The sequence below is a fragment of the Microcaecilia unicolor genome, chromosome 3 (assembly GCF_901765095.1).
Source record: "Microcaecilia unicolor chromosome 3, aMicUni1.1, whole genome shotgun sequence".
Classification (NCBI taxonomy): Eukaryota; Metazoa; Chordata; class Amphibia; order Gymnophiona; family Siphonopidae; genus Microcaecilia; species Microcaecilia unicolor.
Genome location: NC_044033.1, coordinates 384081564 through 384096530, shown reverse-complemented (window position 1 = coordinate 384096530; position 14967 = coordinate 384081564). Strand labels below are relative to the sequence as shown.

General features: G+C 43.6%; 1 protein-coding gene across 1 annotated transcript in view; it reads left to right on the top strand.

Annotated features, from left to right (window-relative positions):
- KCNK3 (potassium two pore domain channel subfamily K member 3) overlaps nucleotides 1–14310 on the top strand; it is a 368353-nt gene extending 354043 nt beyond the window's left edge. Inside the window, 2 exon segments of the mRNA XM_030198660.1 lie at nucleotides 11745–12374; nucleotides 12377–14310. Of these exon segments, the coding sequence (XP_030054520.1) occupies nucleotides 11745–12374; nucleotides 12377–12597 (851 nt within the window). The 3' untranslated portion in view covers nucleotides 12598–14310.
- The last annotated feature ends 657 nt before the right edge of the window (nucleotides 14311–14967 follow it).

Here is a 14967-nt window from a genome sequence, read left to right as displayed (position 1 = left end):
GGGGGGGGAGGGGTACCATGCCTTTTGTAACCCAGTAAGGCATGCATTAGAATTCAAATAAATAAATACATTTATTTCTTTCTCTCCCATCCACTGAAACAATGAACTGAAGGGTCCCCGTCTCCACTGCCTCTTATTTGCTCTGTTAAAACTGAATTCAGTGGCATAACTCCATATCTATGAAGAAATGCTTAAGAGGTTAGGACTCTCAGCTTGGAAAAGAGACAGCTGAGGGGGGAAATGATTGAGGTGTACAAAGTACTGAGTGGTATAGAACAGGTAAATGTAAATCAATTTTTTACTCTTTCAAAAAGTACAAAAACTAGGGGACACTCAAGGAAGTTACATGGAAATACTTTTAAAATGAACAGGAGGAAATATTAGTTCATTCAATGAATAGATAAGCTCTGGAACTCATTTCCAGAGGATGTGGTAACAGTGGTTAGCATATCTGGGTTTAAAAAAGGCTTCGACAAGTTCCTGGAAGAAAAGTCTATAAGAAAAGTCGACAAGAAGCCACTTCTTGTCCCTGGGATCAGTAGCATGACTCTTGCTACTATTTGGGATTCAGTCAGGTTCTTGTGGTCACTGTTGGAAGCAGGATACTGGGCTAGATGGACCATTGGTCTCAGCCTTTAAAGCTGAGTGAGAAAGGGTAGGTGAGGCAGTAGTACAGACAGGTGTCTAGATATGCCACGGGAAGGGAAGAGATGTGAGACAGAGAATTTTATTTTCTCACATCTGTCAGGATAGTAACATGCTGTTTATTGCCTGACAAGGACAGGAATTTTACAGAAATCACCAAGGTGATTCATTGGTCACATTCCCAGTGAAGTCTTCAGAAATCAAATACTATGTCAATTTTTTCAAAAAGTTGTGCGTACATGTAGGTTCTGCTTGCTCTCTGTCCTCTCCTATCTCTGATCTATTTTCACTTTCTTAAAAAGTACCACAAGTAGCTTTCTTCAGAAAGTGAAATGGGGCAACAGTTGAAGGGGTAGGATTATAAATAATGCAGAACAAAAGTTGATCCAGCTGGTAGGGGGGGTCTCACATAGAACACCCATCTCACCGTTAGTGCAGCAAATCTTAACCGCTGACCAGTGAATGCTCCATCAAAACATGCGTCATAACATTTTGTCACCACAGTCGAATATCAAATGTCTCAAAATAAAGAGCAGAAGTTGAGGGCCTCTGACAAAGCTTGGGTTGTTTTTGTTTTGTTTTGTTTTTCTTCCAGTGTATTTTTAAATCTGTGCTTCAGCTGTGATCAGCAGTTGCTTTCTCTTCTCATGCGCTTTGTGGAATGCACAGCTGAGACAGTTCCTCCATGCTAAAGGCAAGTCTCTTTATTTACTGACCTCAGCTGCATCCTGGGCACGATTGCCTAATGTTCAATCTGCCATGTTTATTGTCTGACTTTATCAAGTAACAGATTGTGAACACTACAAACGTTTCCAGTTTTCAGATCACTTTCAAAATATTAAAGTGTTAATTTTATTATCTACTGTAGGTAATTACTTTGTGTAATTGCTTTTTGTCATAAATAAATTTTGCATTCAGTCATTTCCACTGTTTCAGCAGCCATATTGCTCTGAGTGGCCGGAGATGGCTATTGTCACTATTTCATTTCTACACTAGAACGTTACTTAAAGTTGCAAAGAACAAAAACATTTATGTCATTGCTCCGTGAAGGAAATGCTTCCGTTATTCAGTTTGTGCATATCATTTAAACGCTGCATACACTGTGACTTAACAAAACCTTTCAAAGACATGCAAAGTAAAGACTTATGGGTTGTGCAGATATTCGACACACTATGGTCATATTCTATAAAGCACTTTCCTTGTGTAAAACATGTTTTACTTGTATAAAAGGGACAGATTTTCTATGTGTGAAGTCCAAAAAGTTGTCTAGTTTAAAGCAGTGGCGTAGCTACGTGGGGCCATGGGGGCCTGGGTCCCCATAGATTTGGCCCTGGACCCCCCTGCCAACAACCCTCTCGACCCCCTCCCACCGCCAACTTTCCCCCACCGCCGCCATCAGCTATCTTTGCTGGCGAGGGACCCCAACCCCCCCCCCAGCCGAGGTCCTCTTCTTCCAGCACAAGGCTTCGTTCTGTTTCTGTGAGTCTGAAGTCCTGCATGTACAACATGCAGGACGTCAGACTCACAGAAACAGAACGAAGCCTTGCAGATCAGCCAGTGGGGATTGAGAGGGTCATCAGCAGGGGGGGGTCAAAGTTGTTGTTGTTGGTGGTGGTGGTGGTGGCGGCGGCGGTGGGGGGGGGGGCTAAAATGTGCCCCCTCACCTTCGGCTCTGGACCCCCCTTCCACCGAAGTCTGGCTACGCCCCTGGTTTAAAGTTGGTTTTCTAAAGCCAACATAGGTGCTTCTGTGTCTTTATAAATAGACTCCCAAAATGAGGCCTGATTGTGTGCAAATGCAGATGACATGCACATTTAGGCCTGCTCTGAAGTTAGTATAAATGTGTACATGTACTCACATGGCTCTCCTTTTGCAAAGCCGCACTAGTGATTCTAGCAAGGAAATGCGATGAAGCTCATAGAAATTGTTCTGATTTCATAGTCTTTCTAGTTTATTCCACATATTTTAGAATTCCGGCATTGTTTTTTGTGTCTACTACTTCTGTCGGAACGGTATTACAGGTATCCACCACCATCTCCTTGATAACTATTTCCTGATGTTACTCTAAAGGCCTTATTTTAGAACCTCTATTTATGTTTTGAACATCTGAAAATCGGCATCTAGACATCCATATCGCATGGACATCCAAATCCCAATTATATAAAGTTGGGATATGGGCATCTAATACAGCATTATGTCCTTATGGCAAGGGGGCCTGTTTTGGGCAGGACTAGGGAAGGGAAGGACCAAAATATGGATTTACAAAAAGATGGATGTTGTTATTTAGATCTGATACTTGTCATGTCCAAGTTACAGAAAGGTGCTCTGATTGAGCAGCTGTCCACTGGAGGGATTAAGGCAAATCACCTCCTTAATTCCCCAGTGGTTGCTGTCCCCTCCCCCCTCCCCCTGAATTGAAACAAGTAAGGGATACTGGCTTCTATGATAGCTTCAGGAACTATGGAAGTCATGGTACCAAAATCTTTTTTATACTGATATCTTAATAATGCCAGAGAATGTGGTAAAGGCGATTAGCTTAGTGGGGTTTAAAAATAGGTCTGGACGGCTTCCTAAAGGAAAAATCCATAGACCATTATTAAATTGACTTGGGGAAAATCCACTGGTATTTCTGGGATAAGCAGCATAAAATGTATTGAACTTTTTCGGCATCTTGCCAGGTATTTGTGACCTGGATTAGTCACTGTTGGAAACAGGATGCTGGGCTTGATGGACCTTTGGTCTGTCCCAGTGTGGCAATACTTACGTACTTATGTATTCCAAACAGACTGATGTAGTAGCCTAACTGTTAATGTAGTGAGTTGAAAATTAAGAGACCCATGTTCAAGTCCCACTTAAGCAATTTGTTATATTTTTCTTTTCTTTTCTAAGTTGCAAGCCCTCCAGGGGCAGAAAAATACCTTCTGTACCTGAATGTATAAGAAACCTGCAAGCCTGAAGCAGGGGCGTATCTGAACTGCGGCGGTAGGGGGGGCCAGGGCCAGAGAGGGGGGGCACATTATAGCCCCCCCCGCCGCCGCCGCCGCCATTGCCGATCCCCCTCCCCCCAGCCGCTGCCATTGCTAACCCTCCCCCTCCGTTGCTCGCCTACCTTCGCTGGCGGGGGACCCCAACTCCCGCCAGCCGAGGTCCGCGTCCTCCTGCCGCTGCCGGCTGCCTTTGGTCCTTTCATTCTTCCATTGAAGCTGGCGCCGACGAAAAAGTTTCTTTTGAATCTGACGTCGCTGCACGTTGCACGTTGTACGTGCAGGACGTCAGACTCAGAAACAATTTCTGAGTCTGACGTCCTGCACGTACAACGTGCAGCGACGTCAGACTCAAAAGAAACTTTCGTCGGCGCCAGCTTCAATGGAAGAATTAAAGGACCAAAGGCAGCCGGCAGCGGCAGGAGGACGCGGACCTCGGCTGGCGGGGGTTGGGGTCCCCCGCCAGCGAAGGTAGGCGAGCAACGGAGGGGGAGGGTTGGCAGCGGTAGGGGGGTCCATGGCGAAATCTGCGGGGGCCCAGGCCCCTGAGGCCCCACGCAGATACGCCCCTGGCCTGAAGGGTACTGAAGTGCTGTATATTCAGGTACCCAGGTATTTTTATTTTCCATGGAGGGATCACAATTTAAAAAAAATCACAACTAGCTAAAGTCCTCAGACTCTCTCAACCTACTGCTCTAACCATTAGGCGTCCCCGCTGTGCAATGTGAATGTCTATGGGGCCATATATAACATGGACATTCCTATATTGCTACAAATATGTCCATGTCCCTTGTTATGCACTTGTCATAGTTTGGATGTTTTAGTTTGTAAAATGGATGTTCATGCTGGACGTCACCAGGACACGGTTGATCATTTCTCTTGTGGATCACCTTCAGTTACTGTGTCCTCTAATCATTTATGTAGACAAATGCATTACAAATTTTACAATCCAGGAATAACACGTATAGAATGTTTGTACGTTTGGGAAGCTTGCCAGGTGCCCTTGGCCTGGATTGGCCGCTATCGTGGACAGGATGCTGGGCTCGATGGACACCTTGGTCTTTTCCCTGTGTGGCATTACTTATGTACTTAAATGTATTAATGAAAATTATACAAAGGGGGATTGCTTATAAACTTAAGCCTAAATAAAAACCCTACATAAATGTTTTTAATTGGTTAATCAGTATGGAATCTGTTGTGCCTGTGTCCTTTGCTTTGACTTAAGTTTACGATATGTGTCTTACTCTTTTTAATGTGTCACATTGTCAATTTGACATTTGCTTATAGCATTTACTAGGGTCACCCACTGGTTCTAAATTCTAAGGCCATCTGTCACTCCCTTACCTTTTCTTGTTCAGATAAGTGCCACTGTAATATCAAAATACTCCGCCATGACTAAGAAAGATCGGAGTTATAAATAAATGCCAGAAAATTCTAAAGAATATGGCAAGCTGACAAAATGCCACAAAACTTTACAGAAGCTGGCAAACTGGCAACGGTAGTAGAATAAATGATAATGAATAGATTTTCAGCCTGTATTTCCAAATAATGTTCATGAGGTTATAATACTTTCCAGATTCATGTACAAAAAAAATCAGTGAATGAAAGATCTTGACATCAAAATGGGTAACTGAGCAATATTTATTTAATTATTATTTATCTATGTCATCACACTGCCTGCACATAGGCATAAAGCAGTTCACAAATATACATTTAAAAAGGAAAGAGAAATGTAGAAGAAGGAGGGGAAAAAGAAGGACAGAAGTTATGTAGTTGTTGGAAAAGTACTAGAGAAAAGATGGGTCTTTAAGGGGTCCTTTTACGAAGCTGTGGCAAACGAGGGTCTGCACTGGCGTCAGCGCATATTTTTGATACGCGCCTAGGCCCCCTTTTACTGCAGCCGGTAAAAGGCAGGTCTTTGTTTTTTTCAAGAAATAGCTGTGCGGCAAGTGAAGCCTTGCCGCATGGCTATTTCGGGGGGGGGGGGGAGAGCCCTTATAGCCACCCATTCAGATGGTGGTAAGGGCTCCCACGCTAACCTGGTGGTAACCAAGAAGCGTGGTACTGCCAGGTGCACATCGGTGCTACCAAAATTTAAATATTTTTGCAGCACTGGAAATGGGGGCGACCTGGGGAAACGGAACTACCGCCGGACTGCTGCGGTAGCCTGGCGGTATATCTCTTTTCGTAAAAGGGCCCCTAAGTCTTTAAAGCTTGCTTGAACAGAGGAAGAGAGGGTTGGTTTCTGACGTGAAGAGGAAGGTTATTCCAGAGTTTAGGGCCCAGAAAGCTGAAGGCGGAGATAAAGTGTGTTAGATTTTACAGTTACTGCAGCTTAATGCAGAAATGCACAATAGCTGCAAATCTAACACAGCAACAATTAGGAGGAAATATTCTTTCACCGAAAGAATAGTTAAGCTCTGGAAGTTGTTGCTGGGGATGAAGTGACAGCGGTTAGTGTATCTGGGTTTAAAAAAAAGTTTGGACAAGTTCCTGGAGGAAAAGTCCATAGTCTGTAATTGAGATAGACATGGAGAAGCCACTGTTTGCCCTGGAATTGGTAGCATGTAATGTTGCTACTAGTTAGGATTCTGCCAGGTACTTGTGACCTGGATTAGCCACTGTTGGAAGCAAGATACAGGGCTAGATAGACTATTGTTCTGACCCAGTATGGCTATTCTTATGTTCTTATGCAACTATTAGGGGTGTGCCTAGCATCTTGTTTACAGATCCTGTGTTAACATTTCCATTAGTGTATAGTACTCAGATTATGGTTAGCACAGAAGCACTTAGCATACGCCACCCTCTTATCACCCCCTAGCACTGTGATATAGAACATGGTAACAGTTATAATAATGCCAAACCAATTACTCTGCTTGTGCAGTAACAGTTACTGTGTGCTAAACTGCACATTAACCCCAGGATTCTGTATAGATTTTGCCAAATTTGGGCACAGATCACAGGTCTTTTGTAAACTAATTAGTCAATTAGGTGCTAACAATCGATTATTGGAGTTAACCAGCACTTAATTGGTAGGAATTAGGAGTTACATATCTGCCCTACACACTTTTCTGTAACATGTGTGCCAAATCAAAAAGGGGGCATGGCTATGGGAGGGGGAGCACTTACTTCCACCCATTGAGGTGGTGGTAGGGGCTCCCGCACTAACCTAGTGGTAACCCAGTAGTGCGTGGCACTGCCCAATCACCAGCAGGTAACTGGCGTGCTAAAAAATACTGCCCTATTTTCTTTAGTGTGGAAATGGTGCACGCTAGGGCTGGAACTACTGCCAGTGACCGCGTTGGGCCGGTGGTAGTTCCAGATTGGCGCGCAGTAAACCTGCGTTGGGCTTACCGCCGCTTAGTAAAAAGACCCCTTTGGACGCTATTTACTGAATCTGGCCCTAAGTGCCTGGGCAAGTTACTTAGCCCTCCATTGCCCCAGATACAATATAAAACTTAGATTGTAATTCCCATTAGGGACAGTGCAAAGTGTAACAGGTGGGGGGGGGGGGGGGAATGGGCCTGGGTCTGCCTGCCTGAAATGCACTGCACCCACTAAAACTGCTCCAGGGACCTACATACTGCTGCAATGGACCTGAGTATGACATTTGAGGCTGGCAAAAAATATTTTTAAACTATTTTTTTTGAGGGTGGGAGGGGGTTAGTGACAACTGGGGAAGTAAGGGGAGGTCACTCCTGATTCCCTCCGGTGGTCATCTGGTCAGTTCGGGCACCTTTTCGTGGCTTGGTATTAACATAAAAAGGACCAAGTAAAGTCGTCCAAGTGCTCGTCAGGGATGCCCTTTTTTTTCAATTATGGGTCAAGGACACCCATGGGTTAGGCACACCCAAGTCCCACCTTCACTACACCTCCGACATGCCCCGGGAACTTTGGTCATCCCCGCGACGGAAAGCAGTTGAGGACGCCCAAAATCGACTTTCGATTATGCCAATTTGGGCGACTCTGGGAGAAGGATGCCCATCTACCGATTTGTGTCGAAAGATGGGCGTCCTTCTCTTTCAAAAATAAGCCTAATAGTCGCCTCAGGGAGCACTTGTGGTACATCAAGTGCTGAAAAGAAATAAATAACGCATTTTAGTAGAAGGGCCCCAAAATGCTTGTCTAAAGTCACAAGGCATGTTTAGTGGGGAAAATAGGATTGGCAAGCTGGTGTCCCTGGTTCTTAGCCCATAGTTCTAACCACTAGGCTACTCCATTTCCTCCACGCATGGCTAGTGTATGACCTAAATTCAACATGCTTATCAGACCATTTCTGGCACTAAAGATTAAAGGAACTGACTCCCCCCTCCTGCCTCTTAGTAATGTCTCAATACATTATATTTGTGACTTGTTTTTATGAGACTCTACCTTTCCCCATGTATTTATTACAGTGCTTGTAACAACAGTATTCCTGGAGAAAACTGCAATCTTTTAAGTAGGAAACAAATAGACTGGCAAAAGTCAGTCAGTGCCATGTTACTGTTAATGACTATCCATTTTTAAAGGCACTTTAGATAATGCCTTGTATTTCTGTCTGACAAATGACCTGTGGTTGGTTTGTTTTCCTTACATTTTCCAGTGATTTGTGTTTGTAGTTAGGGCTGGCAGGTGTTGGTGAATTGTGCTGGGTTTTACATTGGTTTTGCTTAAATCTTTTATAGGATTAGTAGCAGAATCTGTCTAGCAGGTTGGAAGTTCAGTAAGAACTAGAAGTCCTAGCAGAAATGCATATGCTCGTGTAGCCTGGCCTACACACTGGATCAATGAGGCCAGATGTTCAGGAAAGAGTCGTCTTAGAACTGGTAGCTATTTACATAATTATAGAGTTTTGTGATTAGAAATCAGAAAAGTAGGATGCTGATGTGAACTAAATGGAGGAAATTTATTTTACCTAAATTTATGTTATGTGCATTCATTGTGGATATCCGGAAAATCTGACAGCCTTCAAAGACATGAGGGATGTTTTAGGAATCACTGGATAAGGCTAAAGACTAAAGGACAAAAGGAGGATTAGGGGTCGAGTAATCACTACCTACTTATAAAATATGAGAGAGAGGTGGAGCAAAATGGTGTTGAGTAAGACACTGTGGGGAGAGCTCCTGCTTCTATCAACTTGATTTTTCTTATTTTCCTTACCTCGGATTTTTTCTGATGCTAAAAAGAAGAGGGAGGCAGAGGTACTACCTGCTGGTTCAACCTGCGACCTCCTCACTGCGCCAAACCATGATTACGACTTTTACTTACAGTGGTGGAAATAAGTATTTGATCCCTTGCTGATTTTGTAAGTTTGCCCACTGACAAAGACATGAGCAGCCCATAATTGAAGGGTAGGTTATTGGTAACAGTGAGAGATAGCACATCACAAATTAAATTCGGAAAATCACATTGTGGAAAGTATATGAATTTATTTGCATTCTGCAGAGGGAAATAAGTATTTAATCCCTCTGGCAAACAAGACCTAATACTTGGTGGCAAAACCCTTGTTGGCAAGCACAGCGGTCAGACGTCTTCTGTAGTTGATGATGAGGTTTGCACACATGTCAGGAGGAATTTTGGTCCACTCCTCTTTGCAGATCATCTCTAAATCATTAAGAGTTCTGGGCTGTCGCTTGGCAACTCGCAGCTTCAGCTCCCTCCATAAGTTTTCAATGGGATTAAGGTCTGGTGACTGGCTAGGCCACTCCATGACCCTAATGTGCTTCTTCCTGAGCCACTCCTTTGTTGCCTTGGCTGTATGTTTTGGGTCATTGTCGTGCTGGAAGACCCAGCCACGACCCATTTTTAAGGCCCTGGCGGAGGGAAGGAGGTTGTCACTCAGAATTGTACGGTACATGGCCCCATCCATTCTCCCATTGATGCGGTGAAGTAGTCCTGTGCCCTTAGCAGAGAAACACCCCCAAAACATAACATTTCCACCTCCATGCTTGACAGTGGGGACGGTGTTCTTTGGGTCATAGGCAGCATTTCTCTTCCTCCAAACACGGCGAGTTGAGTTCATGCCAAAGAGCTCAATTTTTGTCTCATCTGACCACAGCACCTTCTCCCAATCACTCTCGGCATCATCCAGGTGTTCACTGGCAAACTTCAGACGGGCCGTCACATGTGCCTTCCGGAGCAGGGGGAGCTTGCGGGCACTGCAGGATTGCAATCCGTTATGTCGTAATGTGTTACCAATGGTTTTCGTGGTGACAGTGGTCCCAGCTGCCTTGAGATCATTGACAAGTTCCCCCCTTGTAGTTGTAGGCTGATTTCTAACCTTCCTCATGATCAAGGATACCCCACGAGGTGAGATTTTGCGTGGAGCCCCAGATCTTTGTCGATTGACAGTCATTTTGTACTTCTTCCATTTTCTTACTATGGCACCAACAGTTGTCTCCTTCTCGCCCAGCGTCTTACTGATGGTTTTGTAGCCCATTCTAGCCTTGTGCAGGTGTATGATCTTGTCCCTGACATCCTTAGACAGCTCCTTGCTCTTGGCCATTTTGTAGAGGTTAGAGTCTGACTGATTCACTGAGTCTGTGGACAGGTGTCTTTCATACAGGTGACCATTGCCGACAGCTGTCTGTCATGCAGGTAACGAGTTGATTTGGAGCATCTACCTGGTCTGTAGGGGCCAGATCTCTTACTGGTTGGTGGGGGATCAAATACTTATTTCCCTCTGCAGAATGCAAATAAATTCATATACTTTCCACAATGTGATTTTCCGGATTTAATTTGTGATGTGCTATCTCTCACTGTTACCAATAACCTACCCTTCAATTATGGGCTGCTCATGTCTTTGTCAGTGGGCAAACTTACAAAATCAGCAAGGGATCAAATACTTATTTCCACCACTGTATATTCTGCTTTAAATTTATTTCTCTTATTGATTCCAACTTCCCTTGGTTTTGTACTTGCTTTGCCCCCTAGTTGATGGACTGCAGATTGTTTTATGTTGTTGTTTCTGATTCAAAGTGTATTGGCTTTGACTGTATACACACCTGTAACTAGTCTTGCTTTTTCGAAGATGTCCCTCACAAATAGATTAATGTACCTAGCATACATATTGAAGACTAAGATGGCTGAGGAAGAACACTATGACATTTATCTTTCTATCTCTACCTGTATATTTATGAGAGAATTTCACAGAAATTCTACCAGGGATGTATAATGGGGGCCTGGGGGGCCTGAGTTCCCCCCAGCCTTGGGCTCAGGCCCCCTCCAGAACTGCAGCACTCCTTTAAATGGCTGGCAGGGATGCCGAATCCCTGCCAGCTAAATAAATATAGTGCCCGAGCCGCTCCCCTCCTCCTTGCACTACTTCTTTAATGTAAAAGTCAGTGGCGTGCCTCCAGCCGCCAACGCTGGGACTTCGTGCAAGAACTGAGCATGCTCAGGGAGTCCTAGAGCCGGCGGCTGGAGGCACGCCACCGACTTCCGCATTACAGATGCACACAAGAAGGAGGGGAGTGGCTGGAAAATTGCATTTCTTTGGCTGGCCAGCCCATGCGGGGTGTGGAGGAGAGAGGAATGTGTTGCCCTCTCCCACTCCACCCCTGGACACCACCACAATTGGAGGGCTGGCTACGCCCCTGAGTACTACATCTCTATACATGAGCAGGGTCCAGGGAATGGAATGCAATTCTGGTGGAAGTAAGATTGCAGAATGAGGCTGCCTTTTTTAAGAGGTTATTGAAAAGTTGTTTATTTACCACAGTTTTTGAGACTCATGGTTGAATGGGAATGTTATTTAAATAGTGTTTGAATGTGGAGGGGGAGGGGGCTGGATTTATTCAGGGAATGTGCATTCCATATGTATTTCATAGCAGTGCATTATTCTGAGTCATGTGGGTTCTTAGGTCTTTATTTTTGACTATCTGCTTAGGTTATTTGATGCTGTTAATGTAAATTATTGCTTTGATGATTTAATTGTTTGCCTGTTTATTATTAAGGGTTATTTATGTTTGATTGAAATCTGCCTCAGTGCACTGAAGAATATAATATAAATAAATAATAAAATGGTTAGCTATACAGAAAAATAGCTTTTGAAAGAAGGGAAAAGAAATGCACAGAAACTATTGTCAGTATAAAATGTTGTCAAAGATCTGAACCTTATTTTATTTTACTCTACAGGGTATGGGCATGCAGCCCCAAGCACAGATGGAGGGAAAGTCTTTTGTATGCTGTATGCCCTACTAGGGATCCCTCTCACACTGGTCATGTTCCAGAGCCTGGGCGAAAGGATCAACACCTTCGTCAAGTATCTCCTGCATCGCATTAAGAAGTGCCTTGGCATGAGGAGGACAGAAGTCTCCATGGCTAACATGGTCACCATCGGTTTCTTCTCCTGCATAAGCACCCTTTGCATTGGAGCAGGTGCCTTTTCCTCCTACGAGAAGTGGAGTTTCTTCCATGCCTTTTACTACTGCTTTATCACGCTTACCACTATTGGCTTTGGGGACTATGTGGCCCTGCAGAAGGATGAGGCCTTGCAGAATAACCCTGAGTACGTGGCTTTTAGCTTTGTCTACATACTCACAGGGCTAACAGTCATTGGGGCCTTCCTAAACCTAGTGGTGCTGCGCTTCATGACTATGAATGCAGAGGACGAGAAGCGGGATGCCGAGCACCGGGCACTGCTCACCCACAACGGGCAGCCCAGCATCCATACGACAGACACCAGCTCGTCCACTAGCGGCTTCCGCAACGTCTACGCTGAGGTGCTACATTTCCAGTCCATGTGCTCTTGCCTGTGGTACAAGAGCAGGAGAAGTTACAGTACTCCATCCCCATGATTATTCCCCGTGATCTGTCCACCTCGGACACTTATATGGAGCAGAGCCAGGCGTCACCGTGCAGATTTCCTGATATAGCTTCTAATGGATGCATTTGCAACACTCAGCATTCAGGCATCAGTTCGGTTTCTACAGGCCTGCACAGCCTCTCTGGGTTTAGGGGACTGATGAAGAGGAGGAGCTCTGTATAACTCCGACACTCTCAAAAGAAACTTTTCTTAGAAATAATTGAAGGCAGGGAGAAACTGGGAATACTAGGTAGAAATGATAAATAAATAGTCTATAGATATAAAATATACAGTTATGTGTGTCTGGGGCATGCAGATATGGGTATGCAGGCACCATCTGTTTTTATACGCACATATGTATTCACATACTAGGGATCGTCAGAGTCAGTATTTCCTGTTCTTTATCAATTAAATTTTGGGACGGTTATTTAATTCTAATAAGGAAAACTAGCAGTGTGCCATTTTTCAAAGCCACTGTTTTACCCTCTTTTGGGAGCTACAGTTGAAATCCTGACCTTAGTAACTATGGGGAGAAGTTACCAACATGGGCCATTGTTAAAATGTGTTGTTTTAGCACTAACTTGTGCTATTTTAACATAGGTCCCATTTTATACAATGAGACCTAGTTATTAACAACCCAGGTTAATAGTTAACACATCTTCACAGTAGCCCACATTGATTACATGCTCCCCCAAGCCACTACTTTGACATACTAAGCCTATGATGCAAATTATGCCATTTGTTTAAATCAGAAATACACCTTCCCATAATGTTCAATCATTTTTGCTTGCATTATTCCAAGTAAGTTGTATTCATCCCCTCCCCTCCCCACACAGACACAAAAAACATATTTCTTGCCATACTGTCAGTATATGTACATACCAGCAAATGTACTGTGGCTTGTGAATGAAAGGACCAGGATGCCCTACTGGGTTATTTCTAGGGTGGGTTTGCCAGTTATGAAAGGGGTTTCCAAAGCACAAGCAGTGCTATCCACTGAATAGCTGTGAATAGCTGGGGAGTGTGACATCATCAGGACACGTGGAGCCACATGTGGACATCTAAGGCTAGCCAGTGGCAGCCAGGATATGCTACAGTATCGTCTTCAACAGGATACAGCTTACAGTGGAGAGGCACTACAAACATAATGCTAATCTAAAAGCATTTCTTTTTCTTGTTTTCTTTTAAAGTAAACCCATAAATCCCAAAGAAATATGGAAGAAGAAGTAAAGAAAAGCAGATTATCCCAATACTCAATGTACTGTAACTCTGGCCATTTTGACATGACCAAAGAGCCACCGCAACACTCAGGAAACTATTTTTTGCAGTTTGAAAAAAAAAAATATTAATATGTAATAAGTAATGGAGAAGGAAAAGATAGTGACTATAGTTAGAGATAATTTTCCACAAGTTTAAACCTTCTAAGTGTAATGTGTTGTTTTAAATAGTAACCTAATACTGTAGATACTGTGAGCAATGTCTATTATTTTATATGAAAAGCAGTCGGTCTGGGTGGGAAGACTGCAGGGAGAAGCAGAGTCATTTAGGCTGAGCAGGCCTCATGGAATGAGAGTCTTATACATGAGACATCTAAAAACGATTCATTTTTTGGAAACCATAAGAATGATAGAGAAATTTAGAAAAAAAAATGTGATCATTTATAGCAGTTGGGTTCTGATCGCTTGGAACCAAAGTTCTGAAGCAGAGTTTTCATGTTAAAAGGAGAAACACATAATCACCCCCAGCCCTGACCTCTAGACACAGAAAAGATTTTGCATGTGCAGCACTAGGTGATTCAGAACTATGGCTTTGCCTTCCAAACATCTATCACCATCTTTCCAACTTAGGACCAAGGAAGGCAGATGTAAGAACGAGTCATTAGCAAATAAGAGATGAAGCCAAGCAAGTTGGGGGGGGGGGGGGGGGAAGGAAATTGCTAATTGTACTGTACTGACAAGAATATGTTGTAGAAACTTCTTCCTCATGTCACGGTGTTGCATTTTGAATTGTTGTTGAAAATTAGTCACACATCCACTTGCTTCCATGTATCTGGCCTGAAAAAGCAAAAGACATCTTATAGAAATCAACAATACTCCTTCTGATACTAGTCTAGTCTGAAGAAAATATGTTCTTACAGTGATTAAAGGAATAGTGTGAAGACAACCTCATCTTGTGTGGACAGCAATTAAAGAGATGAGTACATGCCAGAAACCAGCTGCCTTTATAGATAGCCATAGGATGTGTGAACTTTGCACTAAAAGGTACCTTATGAATGAATAGAATGAAATCTTGAAAATAAAAATGTGCGTTTATCCATAGAACAGCTTTTTCATACTTAACAAGTTTTGGAACTCACCACTTCAATTATCCTAGTAGTAAATGGTGCACAGTGATGTCAGGGATGAATACTGAAAAGTTTCTGATGTACGTGAAAGTTTTCTGTAGCAGTAGATGTGGGAAAAGAAACTAAGGGGTCCTTTTACTAAGTTGTGCCAAAAAATGGTGTAGACGCGTGTATTGGACGTGCATAGGTCCATTTTTCAGCATGCCTGC